We start from the raw sequence: 22836 nt of genomic DNA on the forward strand, positions 1-22836 counted from the left end.
ATTACCTCCTGTACCTAATAAAGTGGACATTCATGGTCTTCTGTCCATCCACTTCAAGGCTGTGTGTTTTGCGTTCAGAGATGCTTTTATGCACACCACCATTGAAACACATGATTATTTGAGTTATTGTCACCTTCCTGTCAACTTGAAGCAGTCTGGCTATTCTCCTCTAACTTCTCTCATTAATAAAGCCCTTTTGTCCACAGAACTGCAGTTCACACTATTCTCTATAAAACTCTAGGGATTATTGTGCATGAAAATCCCAGGAAGTCAGCAGTTTGTGAGATACTCAAACCACCCATCTGGTATCATTCCAATCATTCCACAGTCAAAGTTATTTAGATCAAATTTCTTTCCCATTAGGATGTTTCATCTGAACAACTGAACCTCTTGATCATATCTGCATGCTTTTATGCACTGAGTTGCAGCCACATGATTGGCCGATTAGATATTTGCATTAATGAGCAAGTATACAGATGTACCTAATAAAGTGGCCACCGAATGTACTACTGCATTTGAATTTTGTTCAAAATCTAGTATTTCTTTTCCAATTAGCTATTTCGTATACAACCATATTTCTTTCTACAACTGCGTTCACTACATTTGCACTATTTGCAATTGCTTTGCTTACGTTACCCTAGTTTAAAAAGCTCCCATCATTTTGATTTTTCGTACAGCTTTGTAGTGCACATAATGCAGGTCAACTCCCACTGGAGGCTCATAAAACAAGTACAGCAAATCTGATTTTCTGTACATGTGGGATCTGTGATCTCGCAATATACCTAGCAGAAGTGATTAAACTTGTATCATAATACTGGTATAATTGAGAAATAACTATTCCTTCATTAGGTTAAGCTGCATGAAGATAAACCTACTTTAAGCTTTGAATTTTGTACTTCATTTCTTCATTTGAAGAAAACATCTGCTGCATCATCTCCAAATTCAGTTTCTGTGGGGAATAATTGAATGTGACATATTTTTGACAAACATTATACTTTCACAGTGAAGAGTACTTTGCCTAAAACAGACTTTTCACTGTTCTATTGTCAGAATAGTCATGTCTACAATAACTAGATCAGCAAAGTACAGAGTCCATTTCCTTGCATTCAGATATACGTCAAAATGTACTTAAAATCAAATCAACAAATCCATTTAACTAAAGGAAGTCAGTGAATAGATCTTGACTTAAAAATGTAAATTGGTTAAGTTTTCAGATAATACAAACAGGGAAAGACAGAGAAATGCATAGACCAAATGAGCAAAATAAAATCAGTGCTGCTCTGATAATAGTAATATACCACACATGGTGAAAATGCTGAAATTCTGATAGATGATCAGAAATAACAAACATTGTAATCTCTTGCACTTTCAATATCTAAACAATGAAGTAACACAATGAGAATCAATAGCAGAATCAAATTATTTATAGTTAAAGAACTACCAGTTTTTGATCTGATCATATGTGCATTGTGTTCAATTCTGGAATATCTTAGGTAAGGATTGTTTTATTATTTCTGATGCATATACAATGCTGACAACTCTCCAGATTCACAAATAGATTTATGAAAGATTTATAGCTTTAGAGTCAAAGAGCACTACAGCACAGAATCAGATCCTTTAGCCCAGCTAGAACATACCAAACTATTAATCTGGCACACAAATAGATTTATGAAAGATTTATAGCTTTGGAGTCAAAGAACACTACAGCACAGAATCAGATCATTTAGCCCAGCTAGAACATGCCAAACTATTAATCTGGCTAGTCCCATCAACTTGCACCCGAACCATAGCCCTCCATGACCCTCCCATCCATGTACCTGTCGGAATTTCTCTTAAATGTTGAAATCGAATCAGCATCCACCACTTGCACTGGGAGCTTGTTCCACACTCTCACCATCCTGAGTGAAGTAGTTCATCCTCACATTCCCCTTAAACATTTCACCCTTCATCCTTAAACCATGACCCCCACCCCCCCAGTTGTCATATCACCTAACTTGCTTGCATTTACTCTATCTATACCCCTCAATTTTGTATACTTCTACAAACATCCTCTCAATCTTCTACGTTCTAGGGAATAAAGTCCTAACCTATTCAGCCTTTCCTTTTAACTCAGGTCCTGACGTTCCAGCGACATCTTTGTAAATTTTCTCTGCACTTTCAATCTTATTTACATCTTTCCTATAGGTAGGTGACCAAAACTGCTTACTATACTCTACATTAGGCCTCACCAATGTCTTGTACTATTTCAACATAATATCCCAACTCCTGTACTCATTGATTTATGAAGGCCAAAGTGCCAAAAGCTTTTTAAGATTGTGTAGAGTATTGTACTTTATCTTTTGATTTCACCCGTGATGCCACTTACAAGGAATTATAGACCTATATTCCCAGATCCCTCTGATCTTCCCACTCCTCAGTGTCCTAACACTCACTGTGTAAGACCTATCCTAGTTGATCCTTCCAAAGTGCAACACCTCACATTCGTCTGCATTAAATTCCATCTGCCATTTTTCAGCCCATTTTTTTCAGCTGGTCCAGATCTCGCTGCAAGCATCAATAGTCTTCCTCGTTGTCAATTACATCCCCAATCTCTGTATCCAGTTTACCATGTCATCATCCAGATTGCTGATATAGATGACAAACAATGGACCCAGCACCAATCCCTACAGCACATTAGTCACAGAGGCAACCATCTACTACAATTCACTGGCTTCTCCCACAAAGCCAAAGTCAAATCCAATTTACTACCTCATCTTGACAGCCAAACAACTGAGCCTTCTTGACCAACCTCCGAAAGGCCTTGCTGATGTCTATGTAGACAACATCCACTGCCTTGCTTTCATCAACTTTCCTGGTGGACAATGACAACAACAACACAAGATTGGTTAGAGACAATCTACTATGCACAAAGCCATGTTGACCTTCCCTAATCAGTCAATATACAAATACTTGCATATCCGGTCCCTTAGAATACCTTCCAGTAACTTCCCACTACTGATATCAGGCTCATTCCTGGCTTATGCTTGGAGCCTTTAAATAAAAACATTAGCTATCCTCCAGCACCTCACTGGTGACTAAGGATGTTTTAAGTATCTCTGTTATTTCTGAACCAGCCTCCCACAGGATCCAAGGGAACACCTTCTCAAGCCCTCAAGACAGCAAACACCTCCTCCTTCTCTGTAATATGTATGCAGTACATGACCTCACTTCTATAAAGAGTGTGTCTGTCTCCTGAGTAAATACAGATGCAAAAAAAAATTTAAGATCTCTCCCATCTCTTTTAGCTCCACACACAGATTACCATTCTGATATTTCAGAGAACCAATCTTGTCCCTTGCTATCCTTTTTGCTCTTAATTCAGTACATTTATAAAAGCCCTTAGGATTTTCCTTCACCTTATCTGTTATCCACGTCTTCTTTTAGCCCTCCTGATTTCTATCTTTAAATGTTCTCTTGCATTTCTTATACTCAAGTACTTCATTTGCTCCTACCTGCCATACATTTCTTTCTTTGTCTTAACCAGGGCCTCAGTATCTCTCGAAAACCAAGGATCCCTAAACATGTCTTTTATTCTGACAGGAACATACAAACTCCGTACTCTCAAAATTTCAGTTTCGAAGGCTTCTCACTTACCAAGTATACCTTTGCCAGAAAACAACCTGTCCCAAACCACACTTGTAAGATCCTTTCTGATAGCATCATATTTGGCCATTATCCAATTTAGAAACTCAACCAGAGGACCAGACCTATCCTTTTCCATAATCACCTTCAACCTAACTCCCTGAACTCACTTTGCAGGACCTTGTCACCCATCCTACCCATGTCATTGGTACCAATATGGACCACAATCTCTGGCTGCTCACCCTTCAACTTAATGCTGTGGACTCAGAGATGTTCCTAACCCTTGCACCCGGGAGACATTTCATCCAGGAATCTCATTCTTGTACACCGAACCCACTTTCTGTTCCCTTAACCAACACCTTATGCACATTCTCCCATAGGAAAAAAAGTGCAAAGTTACTACTTCAATTTTTTTAAATCTATCAGGACAAATAACAGAGTATGATAGAGAAATTTCATTAAAAATAATTCCATATCAACCCAATTCCTTCCTATGATGATACAGCTGTGAACACTTTAATTGTTACAGGAATATTGGTATATATTCTTTGCTGGAACATAATATTATCCAGTAATTTGAAAAAAAAAATCAGTACTTACAAAACTTTTTTGTTGGTTCAGATAGGTGTCCAAGGCTCTCCTCCTTAGTTGAAGGAAACTAATGATACCACTCAGGATCATAATGGTACGCTTTTTTTCTTTGATATTGAAAATAGCGTAAAAGATGAGCAAGTAAGAAGCAGAAAAATAAATGGTTAGAACTTTGCACATTCCAAAATACCTTCAATATTATTCTGAAGTTCAATTATTAAAATTAAGCCATTCAGGCAAATGTGTTGGGCCACAATAATAAAATCCATTCAACACCAGTGCTTCTCAAAAAAAAAATCTACAAACTTGTAATTTTCCTTGTCATTTTTCCAAAGTGTAATGTACAATAATCTGGTTTCAATTACACAATTGTAAAACCATTTTATTTAATTCAAGTCAACTGTAATTATCAACAGGTTAACAGTAAGATGTATAACAAAACTATGTTAAACTGGACGATTCTACTTTTCCTACATCGACATACTGCATATGCAATAAAAAAAAGTTTATAGATCAAAAGGAATCTACTAGTTTTCTGTTAGATGCAGTTCAAAATTTATCTTTATAGATTGTTTCAAAGTGTACTGGAACTATGTGAATAGATTGGAAAAAGTTTGCCCTAGTTCAGTTTTTTTGTTTGCCTTCCATTTTCCATCAGATCTGATTCCCAAGGCAGTCCTATAGCTTAAAATCTATAATTTGTTGGGCATGAAAAGATGTTTGAGGGAAACTGGGGTTCAGAGGTAACTATGTGAGGATTAAAACATTCTCTTCACTTTACATGACCTATTACAGCAGAAGATAAGAAAATTTACATAGATGGATAAAGTTGTTACAAAAGTGCTTAAAAAGACATTCATATGGAATATTCAAACCATTAAGTTTGTTCTGTTGCCCAACTGCTGGATAATACCTAGAATCTGATTTCCTAAAATACCTTTAAAAAAAACATATTACAGCAAACTGTAAGCCAGCATTACGTATGGGGTGGAGAAAATGGGTAATATGTTAACATGGACTGAGAACTAGGCCCATGGATCAGTTGTTGACCCTCACTTATTTGCTATTTATGTTAATGACTTAGAGGAGGAAGAGTGCAAGGCATTCAAGTTTACTGATGGCAATGGGAAAATCATAATGTGATCCTCATTACAATCATTAGGGAGGAGATACAGGAGCCTGAAGACCCACACTCAATTTATGAACAACTTATTCTCCTCTGCCATCGGGTTTCTGAACAATCTATAAACCAATGAACAGTACCTTGTTATTCCTTTTTTGCCCTATATATTGTAATTTTGTAGATTTTGTCTTTTCACTGTACTGCTGCTACAAAACAAATTTCCCGTCATAAGTTAGTGATATTATCTGATTCGGTTAAATTCTGGAGATAAAACAGGTTGCATGGATGGATAAATATTTGGCAAATGGAACTTGAAATATGAAAGTACGAGTCATGTGCTTTGATGGTGGAATCAAAAGGCAGTCTATTATCTTAATGGAGAGAGATTGCAAATTAGTGGAATACAGAGGAATGTTAATGTCCCAGCGAAAAAAAAGGATGTAGTGAATATAAGCAATTTAGAAATAAGTGGAGTGGCATATTGCTCAGGCTTTAAAAAATAGTGAAGCATTGTCAAAATTATACAGCGTGTTATTGGAGCTGGAGCATTCAGTCTAACTTGAATTCCTTGTTTAAGGGTATACCAGCTTTAAAAGCTATCCAGAAGAGATTCACTAAACTAATCCCTGGGATAAGTGGGCTACCCCATAACAAACAGTTAATAAAGTCAAAATTGATTACTTGGAGTTTAAAGGAATAAAAAGGACGATTGCAGAAGTGGTGAGTCTGTGTAATTCTCTATCCTAAAGGGTTGTAGAACCCAGATTAATGTAGTCTTCTTAAAAAAAAAACCTACATAATTTTTTGAAAGGTCAGTGAATTCACAGCTTTGCTGAATTGGTACAGAAGAGTTGAGGCCAGGGGCATATCAGCCATGATCCAAATGAATGGCGGAGCAGTTTAAAAGGACTCCCGATCATATTTTCTCGCATTTCTGCATGAATGCTACAGCACCCTTTGGCTAGAAAAAATGCTCTGCTCCATGTAGCTTGTTATTATTTTTGTTCAGTCAGGAACAGATTCCTCACGAGTCAAGATCATCAAAACTTTTAAGTGGTTAATAATATTGCTAAGAGTTGGTGCATTTTTGGTGATGCTTCTATAGGCTAGATAAAGTTAATGATTATTCAATGAGACCACCAGGAATGTATATGAGATATCACAGTACTCTAGGGAATGCTGAAAATAAGTTATTAAGCAAAGGAACATCTTTATACACCTCCATGACAGGTTTAGCAAACACATTGTTGAAACATACTGTATGAAAGGACTGTTGATCTTTCACACTGGGAAGGAATGCCTGGGAGAATGTAATGGGCAAAAAGTATAATCAATTCTTCTGGATAGAGGAATAAATATTTTGTTGCAATCTTAATCGCTTTTCTCTTTGGTTAATTGTGGTTTACCACATCAAATACTGAATTGAAATCTATCCACTATAGTCGTGTTGTGGTGATTCATACTGTCCACATGGAAAAGAATCTGGACTTTATTGTATCAAATTTCAGTTGGCTCAGCAAATTATTGCCTCTAAAAATTTAAACAGCACCAGATATCAAAACATAACAAATTTCAAGAAAAATTTAATTCAACTGAGTTTTTTTGCTAACCAGGAAAAGGTCCTTTGCAAAATAAACAAACTTCATACATCTGGCTATTCACTTACAGTGGCAAGTCACAGTCAAATTAACTCCCTTGCTGTATTATTCACTATACTACACAGAAGAGGTTTGAAACTGAAAAAAAAACTTGTGGATGCAAAACAGTTTAGATCCAAGTATTGAGCACTGGAGTTGGGGATGTTGTGCTGAAGTTGTACAAGATGCTGCTGAGGCCTAATTTGGAGTATTGTGTTTAGTTTTTGTCAGCTACCTACAGGAAAAAAGTAAATAATATTTAAAGAATACAGAGAAAATTTACAAGGATGTTGCTGGGACAGGAGAACCTGCATTATAAGGAAAGATCGAATAGGTTAGAACTTCATTTTCTACAAAGTAGAAGATTGAGGGGAGATTTTATAGAGGTATACAAAATTATGAGGGGCATAGATGGGGTAAATTCAATAAGGCGTTTTCCACTGAGGTTGGATGAGACTACAACTAGAGGACATGAGTTAAGTGTGAAAAGGTGAAATTTATAAGGGAAACACAAGGGGAAATTTCTTCACTCAGGGTGGCGAGCTGCCAGCACTAGTGGTGGATACAATTCAAATTTCAACATTTGAGAAAATTGGACAAGTACATGGAAGGGACGGGTATAGATGGCTGTGGTCCGCGAGCAGGTCAATGGGACTAGACAGCTTAAATGGTTTGGCACTGACTAAATGGGCCAAGGGTCTGTTTCTGCACTGTAGTTTTCCATGACTCTTTACAAGTCTATAAATTACTTCTTCGGGGAATTCCTTCATGCTTTTGAGTCTGTTGTAATTTCATTTCATTTAGTAAACTGAATAATATGATTTAAAAGACTTTCAATCTGGATAATACCCTTAATTTTAAATACAAGTAGTGTGAATTTGAGTCATAAAACTATGCAATTAGCAAATTGTAATTGGTTATAATCCTGAGGTGTATTATGACAGATGAAATTGTCTAACCCCTGATTTACTTTTCCAACCACTGAAACTAAGCATGCTTCAATATGGAATTTGCATTAATTTGGAAACTTACTCGGATTCCAGAAGTCATTCATCGTAAAATTTGGTATGGCACATAACGATATTAAGCTATGCCTGGAAGAGATATTAAAATCAATGAGTATTATGGCTTCTTTCAAACAATACAGCAAACAAAAAAAAAGCTAACAATATCCTTCTTGTGTCAAATTCCATGTAAATACATAGTTCTAAAGTAATGTTAAATCTTGATATAGAACAGTACCGCACAGGGTTCTTGTGCTGAACAAAAAAGCTAATGATGACTAAACGTTTCTGCCTCTTAAATACCTCTCTCTTATCTGCCTCCACCACACCTAGCAGCACATTTCCAGGCACCAATGCTCAGTGGAAAAAAAAACAACTTGCCCCACACACCTCCTTTGAACTTTACTGTCTCTGTGCCAATGCCCTGCAGTATTAGACATTTTGATCGTGAGACAAAATATAGCGGCTGTCTATCTATAGTTCTCATTATTTTTATAAATTTCCATTAGATCTTCCCTCTGCCACTCCACAGAAAACAACCATATTTTGTTCAATTTCATTTAATACAATGCCCTCCAATCCACAGCAACACAGAAAATGCTGAAGGAACTCAGCAGGACAGGCAGCAGCTATGGAGGGGAATGAATAGTTGATGTTTAGGGGCAAGACTGAAAAGGGGATAAAACAGAATAAGAAATAGCGAGGAAGGAGTACAAACTGGCAGGTGAAGCCAGGTGACGAGGAAGGTGGATGGATGGGGGAGATGGTATGAAGTGAAAAGCAGGGAGGTAATAGGAGAAAGAACTGAATGAAAAATCTAATAGGAGAGGAGAGGGGAATGTGAAAGTTAAGGAAAGAAGGGGCACCCAGAGAGGGGTAATGGGCAGATGAGAAGGGAAGGGCAGAATGGGGAATGGGAAAAAGAGAAGGGGAAGGCAGAGAAATTACCGGACATTAGAGAAATTGATGTTCATGCCATCATACTGGAGGCTACCCAGATGGAATGAGGTGTATCAGTCAACATCCTGGTAAACTTCTAAATCCTCTCAAAAGCTGCCATATACTTCCCATAACAGGGCAACTAGAAGTACATACAATACTCCAGATGCAGCTTAAACACAATTTCCCAACTCTTGAAATTAATGCATCAACTAATAAAGGCAAACACACATATTCCTTTTTTCTTAAAACTACCTTATCAACCGGTGTCAAAATGGTTGCTGTGACCTGTCTAGTGTGGTAGTGTAGTGGGTAGTACTTGTCACTCACTTTCAGTTTCCACCACTGGCTAGCAGTCTTGCGAAAAGGAGAGCTGAATATGCAAGTCTCTCCCTGCCAGTACATAGCCTCTTCAACAGCAAGCCTCATGTAGTGCCTCCTCGCTGGTGACACAATGAAACTAAACTCCTTTTAGACTCAGGCTGAACTATAGAGGACAGGGAGGAGGTCTGGCCCCTGCTCCCATAGCACGCAGTCCCACCAGAGTGTGGGCATGCCCTGGTACTCGTGAACCAGATCCCCAGCTATGGGTAATTAGCCCCACTGCCTTGTGGGCAGCATCGGGAGTAAGCCCAGACAGCAAATCCAGAGTGGAGCCCCTAAGGAGGCTGGATGTCATTGAACATCCTTCCGGCAGCTCCTGCATCCAAGCTGGTACCAAAAGTATTGCTTCATAAGCTTTCCTTTGGACTACACTGGTGATGCTGAGAGGGGGATCTTGATGACTGGGCATCTCAGGATCTCTATAACTTCTGCCCAGACTTGCAACAATGATCATTATCACCTATTGTCCTTTGAGACAGGTGGATGCCAAAACACCATCAACTTCTGTGGCCACTTGCAGGGAAGGAGCTATTGACTTGGACCTCAAGGTATCTGTATATATCAATACGGTTAAGAGTTCTGCCATTAACTGTGTACTTTCCCTTTACTCTCCTAAAGTGCAACATCTCCCACCTCCCCATATTAAACTTCATTTTCCACTTCTCTGCCTGTATATATATTCAACTTGCATCCCACAGTATCTTTTGGCAACCTTCTACAATATACACATCATCACCATCCTTTGTGTTATCTGCAAACTTACTAAACTAATCATATATGTTTCCGCCCAAGTCATTACAAATACAGTGGATTCAGGTTAATTTTGCCAATCAGTTAATTGGGACAGCTAATTTGGAATAACTCTTAAAGAACAAAAACTAATCGAGAAAATAGCCATGATTCGTTATTTGGGACACTATGCTGTTTAATTGGGCCAGGAGACTGTTGCTGAACAGTTTCTAACTAGCATTAGACACATGCACTTGTGTACCCGTTAGATACTGCACCATGCTTAGAGCGAACAGTTTTTAAAGAGCATCAGTTGTGTGCACTGGTGTTCAAAAAATCAGTCATTTTTCCTCATTTATAGTTGGTGAGAAATAAGCAGCAAGACAATTCAGAACTGTTTTGAACCATGAAGGATTTGAAGGTATCGACAATCACTTTGAAGGTTACAATGAAAATGAAGACTTGGAGAGTGCAATTCTTCATAGCATTCTATAAAGGCAGTCCATTATATGCACTAGGTGTCTGCGCTGAATTTGTTCATTTACAATCAAAAAAACATGGCATCTTCCATCAAAAACTAACACAAGGAAATCTGCAGATGCTGGAATTTCAAGCAACACTCGTAAAAATTGTTGGTGCACGCAGCAGGCCAGGCAGCATCTACAGGAAGAGGTACAATCAACGTATCGGGCTGAGACCCTTCGTCAGGACTAACTGAAAGAAGAGATAGTAAGAGATTTGAAGGGGGGGGGGGAGGGAGGCCAAAATGCCCAAGCATATAATCATGCTGCACACTGATCTCACTGTTCACCATGCCCTTCACTCAAATGGGTACTCATTTTGGACCTTGCCCACATTCTCTGCCTCCAAGCGCATGAACACTCCTTTATTCTTGAGTGCTCCAACCCTCTCCTGATGTAAATATAGAATGCCTTGGGATTCTCTTTATTCCTACTTGCCAAGAACTTTTCATGGATCCTAATTTTCTAATTCCTTTCACAAGTCCTTTTCTGGATTCTTTATATTACTCAGTCAATTTTAGAAAACCTAGCACATTTATTTTTCAACATAGTCCCCTCTTACATGTACACACTTAGTCCAGTGGTCGTGGAGCATACGGATCTCTTCTTTGTAGAAGTGGTCCGCAGCAGAGGTGATTGATAAATTCGTGGCCTAAGGTAGAAAGGGATGAGTTATTAACTTCCAATTTTCTGCATTATCACTCAAAGAGTTGAACTGCTCGTGCATGTCACGAGTGCATCTTGGACCGCCAGGTGGTCCACAGCAGGGGTGATTGATAAGTTTGTGGCCTAAGGTAGAAGGTTATACAGCTCTCGTTAGATGTACGTGTAGTTCAACTCTTTGAGTGGAAATGCAGAAAGTTTGAAGTTAATAACTCATCTCCTTCGACCTTAGGCCACAAACTTATCAATCACCCCTGTTGTGGAACACTTCTGGAGGTCCAAGACGCCAACTTCTACAAAGAAGGAACCCATATGCTCCACGACTGCTAGACTAAGTGTGTAAATGTAGGAAAAATATGCTAGGTTTTCTAAAATTGACTCCTTCTTCCTTAGGCCACAAACTTATCAATCACCCCTCGTACGTGCCAATTATTACTACAAAATAAGTTGACTAAAGAAAATTTTAAAAGAGACATTCCCAGGTTACAGAGCTGCATTCCTAGAAAATAGTCAATGTTGTGATTTTGCATAACATAAAACTACATCTTCTACACATATGTCAAGAAACGCAAGTTGAAAGAGAATGATAAACTTAGTGTTTATTCATTTTACATTTTTCCACATGAATAAAATTCGGCCTCGCAGAACTTATATGTCAAAGTTTTGGGTAGTGATTTGTGAATTTTGTAAGGGCAAATTTCTGTACCAAATGGCTGCAATGCAGTAACTCTGCCTGTAACTTAAAGCAGTGGCTCCCAACCACCGAGGAAACGACATGATTTGGCAATATGAACCAATATAAGTCAGCTGCACCTTTCCTCATTCCCTGTCATGCACTGTTGAACTTGAACACCACCCCACCCCCCCATCGGCTGGTCCGCAAGAATATCGTCAAATTAAACTGGTCTGCAGCGCACAAAAGGCTGGGGACCCCTGACTTAAAGCATGCAATTTTAAAAGCACTTAGCACAAAATATTAAATAGTATAAAACCAAAGCAGATTAAAGAGAGGTGATCAGAACACAAAAGCAAATTGATAACAATAAGTTTTATATATATCAGAGGTCAGCACATAAACAGTCCCTTCAGCTCACCAGTCATGCTGACCTTTCTCCCCATCTACACTAATCCCATTGTCACACATTACACCATATTCTTCTTTGAACTGTCTATTGAAGTATTTGTCTAAATGCTTCTTAGATGTAGTAATTGTATTTGATTCCACCACCTATACTTTAGTAGCAAGTTACAGATATCAAGCTTTGCCCGTGCGTGTGTGTGCGTGTGTGTGTGTGTGTGTGTGTGTGTGAAGAAAAGTTACATCTCAGATCCTCTTTAAAGCTCCTTCCTCTTATTTTAAACATTTGCCCTCTTGTTTTTGATACTCCAGACATGGGAAGGATACTTTATGATTTTGTTTCCCCAATGAGATGTTAAAATAAAGTCCCATCTACTTTTTCAGGTAAATGTGAAGCAGAACTAATTCAAAGAAGAGCTGAGAGGTTACTGGGGGTCATAAGCAAGTTGCTTATTAAAGGCAGTAATTTGCAATCTGAGTTCACTGTAAAAGGTGGTCCCATTAAATTTATCAGCAACCCACATAAAGGAAATGGATTTATACTTGAACAGACAATATCAATCTGGGTGAGGTAGACATGAACTGAAGCTCTCTATGAGCCGATGCTGGCCTTAGTACACCAAATGGATCCGTCTCTGTTCTATGAACAAGGCTTAAAAGTAAACTGTAAACTTAAAATCAATCACGAACTTAATGTTTGTCTTTACAGCAACAGTGATTGTATCCAAGTTCTAAGAGCAATTTGGCCCATGTCTCCTTGTACTAGTGTGATTTGTACTGAAAAGGTTATATGGAATGCTACTTGGCAAGATCCTTACTGCACATGGAACTGAAGCTCTTGCAGCATCCAATTAATCCAGTTCAAGTTGATCACTGAATCCCTCCAGTAATTTGTTTACTTAAATATTTTGCTGTGCTAGTTCCCTGACTATACTCAAGTGTAAATTCATTGTAGAATTTATTCCATTACACTGCAGATCTCAATGGAAAGATGGAAAATATTTTCATTAAATAAAAGAAAAACTGTCACTCCCGGTGGCTCCATTTTCAAAGATCTGCGATCGCCAGGCATTGCCACCTAAAAGAACAGTTCTCAAAAGTTAGCCTGAGAATGGGCCTTGTTGGAGTAACTTCCCACCGTACACCTCACATGCCCTTCGGCCCACAAAGTTGTGCCGACCACATAACCTATTCTAGAGACTGCCTAGAATTACCCTGCGGCATAGCCCTCTATTTTTCTAAGCTCCATGTACCTATCCAAGAGTCTCTTAAAAGACCCTATTGTATCTGCCTCCAGCACTGTCATCGGCAGTGCATTCCAAGCACCCTCCACTCTGTGTGGAAAAGCTTACCCCTGACATCCCCTCTATACCTACTTCCAAGCACCTTAAAACTATGCCCCCTCATGACAGCCACTTCAGCCCTGGGAAAAAGCCTCTGACTATCCACACGATCAATGTTCCTCATCATCTTATACACCTCTAGCAGTCACCTCTCAACCTCCATCACTAAGGAGAAAAGGCCAAGTTCACTCAACCTATTCTCATAAGGCATGCTCCTCAATCCAGGCAACATCCTTGTAAATCTCCTCTACACTCTTTCTATAGTATCCATTGCCTTCCTGTGGTGAGGTGACTAGAAATGAACTCAGTACCCCAAGTAGGGTATGACCAAGGTCTTCTATAGCTGTAACATTACCCCACAACTCTTGAATTCAATCCAATAGTTGATCAATGCCAGCACACCATACGCCTTAACACTGTCAACCTACACAGTAGCTTTGAGTGTACTATGGACACACACCCCCAAGATCTCTCAGATCCTCCACACTGCCAGGAGTCTTACCGTTAATACTATATCCTGTCTTCATACTTGACCTACCAAAATGAACCACTTCTTACTTATCTCAGTTGAAGTCCATCTGCCACTTCACAGCCTAGTTCTGCATCCTATCAATGTCCCACTGTAACCTCTGGCAACCCTCCAGACTATCCACTACACCCCCAACCTTTGTGTCATCAGCAAACTTCCTAACCCACCCTTCTACTTCCTCATCCATGTCATTTATAAAAATCACAAAGGTGGGGTCCCAGAACAGATCCCTGCGGAACATCACTTGTCACTGACCTCCATACAGAATACAAACCATCTATAACCACCATTTGCCTTCTGTAGGCAAGCCAGTTCTGGATCCACAAAGCAAGGTCTCCTTAGCTCCCATGCCTCCTTACTCTCTGAAGGAGCCTTGCATGGGGAACTTTATCAAATGCCTTACTGAAATCCATATACATCACATCCACTGCTCTACCTTCAATGTGTTTTGTTACAACCTCAAAGAATTCAATGAGGCTCATAAGGCATGACCTCCAATTGACAAAACTATGCTGACTATCCCTAATCAGATTGTGTCTCTCCAAATGCTCATAAATTCTGCTTTTCAGGATCTTCAACAACTTGCCCACTACTGAAGCAAGATTCACCTGTCTATAAATTCCTGGGTTATCTCTACTCCCTTTCTTGAACAAGGGAACAACATTTGCAATCTTCCAGTCTTCCAGTACTTCTCCCATCCCTATTAATGATGCAAAGATTATCGCCAGAGGCTCAGCAACCTCCTCCCTCGCTTCCCACAGTAGTCTTGGGTACATCTCGTCCAGTCCCAGTGACTTAACTAACTTAATGCTTTTCAAAACCTCCCGCATATCCTGTTTCTTAATGTCTATATGCTCAAGCGTTTCACTCCGCTCTAAGTCATCCCCACAATTGCCAAGGACCTTTTCCCCTGGTGAATTCTGAAGCTTTAGTAATAGGTTAGGATTAATCACCATCGCTAGGGTTATTGAGCTATAGTCTAAAAGGAACATTACACCAAATCCAATTCCATCTTGCATGCTCATCATCACAATTGTATCTTAAATGTTTTATTTCCCACTGAGTAAGGAATATTTTATTGAAGCATCTTATAAAAATTGGACACTGGCCTTAGTGGGCAGGGCATGTCTTGATTGAGTTTTTTGTTTGAGGAGGTAACAAAAGTAGTTGAAGATAGAGCAGAGGATATTCAGAAGAACATCAATATACGATTGCAACAAGCTGCCAATCATCATAGTAGAGGCAATAATATTATAGGCACTAAATGTCCAAGAATAGAGATGGAATACTATGAAGCACAAATCATGGCAGCTTAGCAGTTAACACAGCACTATTACAGCTCGGGGTGTTCCAGAGTTCTAAGTTCAATACCTGAGCTGTGCTGTAAGGAGTCTCTGTACGTTCTCCCTGTGAAATGCATGGGTTTTAACCAGCTGCTCCAGTTCCCTCCCATAGTCCAAAGATGTACTAGATTAGTTAATTGTCATCGTAAATTGTCCCATGAATAGGTTGGGGTTAATCAGGTATTGGGGGGTTGCTGGGGTGGTGTAGTTTGAAGGGTCAGAAGGGCCTACTCTGCACTTTATTGCTAAATAAGTTTTTAAAATCTTGAGATGATCATTGTTCTCATTGGAATGTTCTGATACATTTCCAGAATTAGACTATTAAAATAGGATCTAAAAAGTGACTTTGTGAAGCTAAAAGTCAGGGTTTAATTAATTATTGCATATTCATTGTGCTTCTCAGATCACAGAGTCTCAAAACTATGATCAGAAAGAAAACATGTTGTCAAACCAAAGATCTTAGAAGAGACAATCTCAACAACTTAGATTCTCACATACCCAAGATCTTTTATTCTGCTAAGCCACTTTGATACTTACATGCAAATATACAGATTCAATATTGGGACACAATTTTCAATAAGTTGAGGATATGGCATGTTTTCATCACCAGTCATCTTGAGGAAAAAAAAGCAAAATGATCAATTTATATCTCTTACATCCCATTTGAATAATACACTTGAGAAGTTAGCTGGGAGAAGGTTATATAGAACTAAAGTAGTTCTTCAAATACTATAGTCAAAAGCACATTGTCCATTATCAAGAATTCACAATATCATGCAGCAAAAGAATATTTCATAAAACTACTGTCTACATCACTTCACAAGACTCACTGTGACCTCTAAAATTCAAAATAATCAAGCCTGCTGAAATAATAACAGAAGTTAACAGATGCAAGAAATCGGGAAAAATTAAAATTTCTCTGAATTAATATATTAGTCCATTAAGTCCAATGTAAAAATCATGAGAATTAATAATACCAAACTATCTTTGGATAAAGAAACATAAATATACATTTAAGTGGGAATTACATATTTAATTCATTGATTATAGTATTTTAATAATCAAGTATCGGCATTCTAAACATAGGCCAATTTTTGTAGTTACCTCAAGACAAAGCATGCCACCATAAAATGGCCAATATATAGGCAAGGGCAAAGAATATAAAAACACACCACATTCATTATTCTTTTCAAATTTTACTAACCATGCAGAAGCAGTCTGGTCTTGCATCAAAGATATACTGCAAGGTTCTTACATACAAGCGCTGCACAACTTCTGGCTATTGAAACAAAAGAAAAATGAAAAACCCATTCAAATTACATTGCATCCAAGTTTGAATATTGACAACTTCAAACAAGAATATTATTAGCGGACTTCTCACCCTCCAAGTTTCGTCTCGAATATTTATTTACATATGCAAATGTCAATTATTAATCAATGGCAGGAGGAAAAGATGGTGACGCAACGCGACGCAGCGCACGCGTGGCCTCTCCAGTGATGAATATCTGTTATCTGTCAAGCAGGAGGCCGTGCACAATTCTGATTTGATGGAGGTAGACGTAAGAACACAGAGGAACATCTGGTGAAACTTCTGAAATGCCTATTTCGCTGCCGCCACTACTGTGTGATCCGAAATCTCCGGAAGGAAAGGCCCCGAATCCTCGGCTTTGCCTGTTGCTTGGCAGCCGGGGCCAGGGTCGAAGCACTTGGCAGAGATGGTGCTCAGTGTCGGAGGGCTGGTCGGAAGCTCGAAGTTTTCGGACGGACTCAGAGTCGGGTGCTACCAAAGCATCGGCAAGTTGCGGCACTGGAAGCTCATGGCAGGGAGAGTTTCTCCCTTCTACCGTCTGCATGAGATATTGGGGCTATCGGGACTTTGAGACTTTTTTTTAACCGTGCCCATGGTCTGCTCTTATCAAATTATGATATTACTTTGCACTGTTCTAACCATATGTTATAATTATGTGGTTTTTGTCAGTTTTAGTCTTGATCTGTCTTGTGTTTTTGTGATATCATACTGGAAGAATATTGTATCATTTTTTGATGCATGCATTTCTAAATGACAATAAACGAATACTGAGTGCCCTCATAATCTAATATGAAAGGTGGTTTTGCAGAATGCAGTCAAACTTTCAATTCCAAAATCTTTTTTCACAACCAAGGAACTCCCTTTGAAACAGCTAGATATCTAGCTCACTGAAAATAATACATAATAAAACATTAAAGGTATTATAAGGATCACTTAAGCATTAAGAAACAAAGTACTTTCAAAAACAGACATTTATTCACAACTGTCAATGGTATAGTATACTAAAAGTGACACAGAAAAAAATTAGTGTAGGTTTTGATTGTATAGACGCATACATTTACCTAGAAAGGAATAACTTCATTAAAACAACGTACACATTACATTGCCTAATACTCTTATAAATCCACGCATTCTTAGCTTTTGTGGACTTGAAAGGTTTAGAAAAATTGTAAACTGCTTACCTTTGTTATGTCAGCTTTTGTAAAGTTGTTAGCTTCTGACCCATTTAAAATATGCTTGCGACAATAACTTACGATAAATTCCAATTTGTAAATAGGAAAAGGAACTCTGCTTTCCCCCTCCATTTGAGCTATGAAGGAAACAACTACATTTTAGAATTCAGGTTAATCTTGTTTAATATATCACCATCATTGGTAATGGCATTAGAAGAGCTCACCATCATTCATGGCGATAGCTGGCAATGTTTAAGACATACATTTAATATTGCATTTCTTTTTTTTTGACCAGACACAAATAAATTCAGAGACAAATTCATGAAACACTAAACACCGTTATCTTAGAGCACAACATGACAGGGACTTACGAATTATATCTTGCCTATTTGATAGAAATGTACCGGGCTTTTCGACATAAAAATCTACAAAGGGTTCAAACATTTCAGAGGAGATGAAATCTTGCATAAAGAATCAGAATCAGGTTTATTATCACCGGCATGTGACGTGAAATTTGTTAACTTAGCAGCAGTTCAATGCAATACATTATTTAGCAGAGAAAAAAATAAATAAAATACTTTATACTTTATTGTCGCCAAACAATTGGTACTAGAACGTACAATCATCACAGCGATATCTGATTCTGCGCTTCACACTCCCTGGATTACAAATATTAAATATTAAAAATAGTTAAAATTAGTAAATATTAAAAATTTAAATTATAAATCATAAATAGAAAATAGAAAAATGGGAAGTAAGGTAGTGCAAAGAGAGACAGGTCCGGATATTTGGAGGGTACGGCCCAGATCCGGGTCAGGCTCCATTCAGCAGTCATATCACAGTTGGAAAGAAGCTGTTCCCAAATCTGGACGTATGAGCCTTCAAGCTCCTGAACCTTCTCCCGGAGGGAAGAGGGACGAAAAGTGTGTTGGCAGGGTGGGTCGTGTCCTTGATTATCCTGGCAGCACTGCTCCAACAGCATGCGGTGTAAAGCAAGTCCAAGGACGGAAGATTGGTTTGTGTGATGTGCTGTGCCGTGTTCACGATCTTCTGCAGCTTCTTTCGGTCTTGGACAGGACAACTTCCATACCAGGTTGTGATGCACCCTAGAAGAATGCTTTCTACAGTGCATCTATAAAAATTAGTGAGGGTTTTAGGGGACAGGCCAAATTTCTTTAGTTTTCTCAGGAAGTAAAGGCACTGGTGGGCCTTCTTGGCAGTGAGCTCTGCTTGGTTGGACCAAGTCAGGTCATTTGTGATATTGACCCCAAGGAACTTAAAGCTTTTGACCTGTTCCACTTGCGCACCACCGATGTAAATTGGGTCGTGCGGTCTGCTACTCCTTCTGAAGTCAACAATCAATTCCTTCGTCTTGCTGACATTGAGGGATAGGTTATTGTCTTTGCACCATGCCACCTGGTTCTCAATTTCCTCTCTGTACCCAAACTCATCATTACCCAAGATACGGCCTACAATTGTTGTGTCATCAGCAAACTTATATATTGAGTTTGATGGAAACTTGGCTACACAATCATGGGTGTACAGTGAGTACAGCAAGGGGCTGAGTATACAGCCTTGGGGGGCACAGGTGCTCAGAGTGATTGTAGAGGCAAGCTTGTCCCCTATTTTTACAGCCTGGGTCCTGTCTGTGAGGAAGTTGAAGATCCAGCTGCAGAGCTGAGTGCTAAGGCCCAGGTTCCGGAGCTTAGGAATCAGTTTATTTGGAATGATGGTATTAAAGGCAGAGCTGTAGTCAATGAAAAGGAGCCTTACGTATGCGTCTTTATTCTCCAGGTGTTCTAAGGAGGAATGTAGGGCCAGAGAGATAAAGCATAATAAATATAACAAGTGAATCAATTACATATATTGAACAGATTTTTTCTTAAATGTGCAAAAACAGAAGTACTGTATATTAAAAAACAGGGAGGTAGTGTCCAAAGCTTCAAAGTCCATTTAGGAATCGGATGGCAGAGGGGAAGAACAACAACACATTGAGACAATAGCCAGGATTCCCTTTATTTGGGACACTATGCCACTTAATTGGGACAACAGACTGTGGCCAGTTTCTAATGAGCATCAGTTGCATGCATGCCGTGTGGCTGTTAGACACTGCACCATGCTTAGAGTGAAGTTTTTAAAATAGCGTCACAACCATGAGTTTGTGCTTAAAAAAAAAAGCAAGTTATTTTTGTCATTGACAGATGGTGAGAAATAAGCAGCAAGACAATTCAGAACTGTTTTGCTCACTGCAGTTTCAAGCATTCAGACTTTGAGATGTCAGAATCAGCCAGGAGGGAAAATGAAACAATTTTACTACTTCAAGTTAGGAACTATGAAAAATGTAAAACATATCAACAAGCATCTTGAATGTTACAATGAAAATGAAGATTTGAAGGCAGTCCATTGTCCGCACTAGGTAACAGCAATGATTTTATTCATTTACAATCAAAAGAACATAGCAGTGTAAACTGGATTAATTTCCCTGTCAATAACTATCAGGAACCCTCAGTTTTGGTGGTGTAGTAGTTTTGGTGGTGTCCTAATTTGTTCTGTATTTCATTTAAATACATAATTTGTTACACGGTTAAATGATAGCTTGTCTTATTATACCTTTTTAACCACTTCCATGAAACTTTGGCTAATGGGGCAGCCACTTAATTGGGCCAAAATGTACTGGAACCGATGTGTAATTAGCCAGAATCCACTGTTTAAAAAAGCAGCAAAATTGAGTGTTGATACCCGAGATATACAAAACATAAAACAAAACCAAAGTGAAAGCTAATTTACTTTGCTTATTCGATCATAGATTACAATCTTCTTTCTTTGTTCTTCTACCCGAATGGCACATTGGATCAAACAGTGCATTTCCTTCTGCATACCTTCTACAAGTGGGGCTCACTTTACAGGACTTGGGACGACTTCTTCTTCTTCTATTTCCGGCAGCTTAGACACATCTAGGCGTATTACTGCCCTCTGCAGGATATAGAATCAATTATAATTCCGCTTGCAAATGCTGTATGTGCTCATTAAATAGCAATGTCGCAGATTGTTTTCCTTCTCAAATTTTGTCATGTGGTTTCCAAATAATTGCATTGCCTCAAATTACATTAATTTCATTTGAATCATTTGTAAAACTAAAAGCTTCTTGCTTGAGATTATTCATTATCGCATGCTTAACATTTAAAATTGTTGTTTTCTAAGGCTATCTGCTATTTCCAAATTTTCCTTTTCTTGAATCAAAGCCTGTAGTTGTTTATTGAGATCTTGAAATTCTTCCTCAATTGTTTCCATGTTTTCATTTTATAATCCAAATGCAGATCATTCACTTTGCAAATTCCTTTTTCCTTTTGTAACTTTGGAATAAGTTCCTCCATTTTTAATCTGTTTTCCATGTCACTGAATTTTTGACAACAAGCATCTTTTTCAGAAACCGTCTCCTTTAAATGCAGTACCGTTTCGTCCAATCTCTTTCCAACTCACAGTTGTTCTTATTGAGTACTTCTATTTGTTGATGGAGTTCCACACATTTACCCTGGGTTTCAACCATGTTTCTTGTAACATAAAATCTGAGGTTTTTTTTCCCTTAAATTCCGGTACATATTTCGTAAATTCTTGATCATTTGCGATAATACTCCTTGCATTCCCTTGTAATATATATGTGTGTGTGTGTAAATATATATATATATATATATATATATATACACACACACATAAACACACACACACACACACACACACAGCCAGCCATTAATTTTTTCGCATCTCCTGCCTGTGAACTGTTTGATCCTCCATTCAGCACATCTTTGACTGCTTCCCACCTAAGCCCTGTAATACCAAGATATTTTTTGGCAGACTTGACTATAATTTTAATTTTTTCGGTTCTTTTGTCTGTTTACGCTGAACAGTTAATTGCATCTACCATAAACAGTACGAAATCCTTCTTACTCATAATTAGTCTGTCCTTATTTATCATATTACAACCCTCACAGTTCACCGGTTTATTATTCCCTGTATTTGTTTGCTTGATAGCCTTCTTTTTTCCAGCAAATACTTTCACTGCCTCTACGTAACTGATCCCTTGAGTTACGTTTACATATTGTATCTCAGCTTCTTTCTTGCTAATAATGCATCCTTGATAAGCTGCACTATGTTCCTCACCACAATTGCAGCATTTCAGCCCAGCTCCCGCCTCACATTTCCCATATTCATGTTCTCCAGCGCATCTTCCACATCTTTGTTTCCCTCTGCAGACCGCCGCAATATGCCTGAATTTCTGACATTTAAAGCATCTTAAAGGCGGTGGTATATATATTCTGACCTCATAACACATATACCCTGAATAAACTTTAGTCGGCAATCTCTCTTCATCAAAGTTGATCATAACCAATAAACTATCACACTATTTCCCATTTCTTATAACTTTCAAACGTTTGGCCTCAATAATTTTTGCTCCTTTTATGTTCTGTTAATCTCATCCATAGTAACTTTTGTTGGTATTCCCAAAATAACTCCTCTAGTCCACTTTCTATTGTTGGGTATTGAGCATTATACTTTTTTGCCATCTATTTTATTTAATCTTATCACTTTGCCTTGTTGAGCACCATCCCAATAAATCACTAATAGCAATCCATTTCATCAAATCTTCGCTCTTTTGACTTCACCTATAAATTTGTTGATTATCTTCATCAAATGAATCAGGTTCCATTCACCAAAAGTTGCTCCGTCTTCACTCAGTGCTATAATTGCTTTAATCTCATCTTCTTTCCATTGTTTTCCTATCCTATTTTGTTTGTCCCCTGACTCCTTAGAGTTTGACATCTCATACCTCGGTTTCCTTTCCCCACTCTCTT

The 22836-nt window shown here is 38.5% G+C and overlaps 1 protein-coding gene across 5 annotated transcripts in view; it reads right to left on the reverse strand.

The window, feature by feature from the left end:
* The window catches only part of nuf2 (UF2 component of NDC80 kinetochore complex), an 83442-nt gene that overhangs the window by 37345 nt on the left and 23261 nt on the right, over positions 1–22836 (reverse strand). For 4 of the 5 annotated variants that reach the window (XM_072274202.1, XM_072274203.1, XM_072274204.1 and 1 more), the window contains 6 exons: positions 17996–18123; positions 16710–16784; positions 16043–16119; positions 8005–8066; positions 4222–4319; positions 876–949 (listed from right to left, as the gene is read on the reverse strand). In XM_072274202.1, coding sequence (XP_072130303.1) covers positions 876–949; positions 4222–4319; positions 8005–8066; positions 16043–16119; positions 16710–16784; positions 17996–18123 — 514 coding nt within the window. Of the gene's footprint in view, positions 1–875; positions 950–4221; positions 4320–8004; positions 8067–16042; positions 16120–16709; positions 16785–17995; positions 18124–20865; positions 20960–22836 lie in introns of those variants that run through there. The other variant, XM_072274205.1, reaches the window with a different exon arrangement.

Source organism: Mobula birostris, chromosome 12 (assembly GCF_030028105.1).
Source record: "Mobula birostris isolate sMobBir1 chromosome 12, sMobBir1.hap1, whole genome shotgun sequence".
NCBI lineage: Eukaryota > Metazoa > Chordata > Chondrichthyes > Myliobatiformes > Myliobatidae > Mobula > Mobula birostris.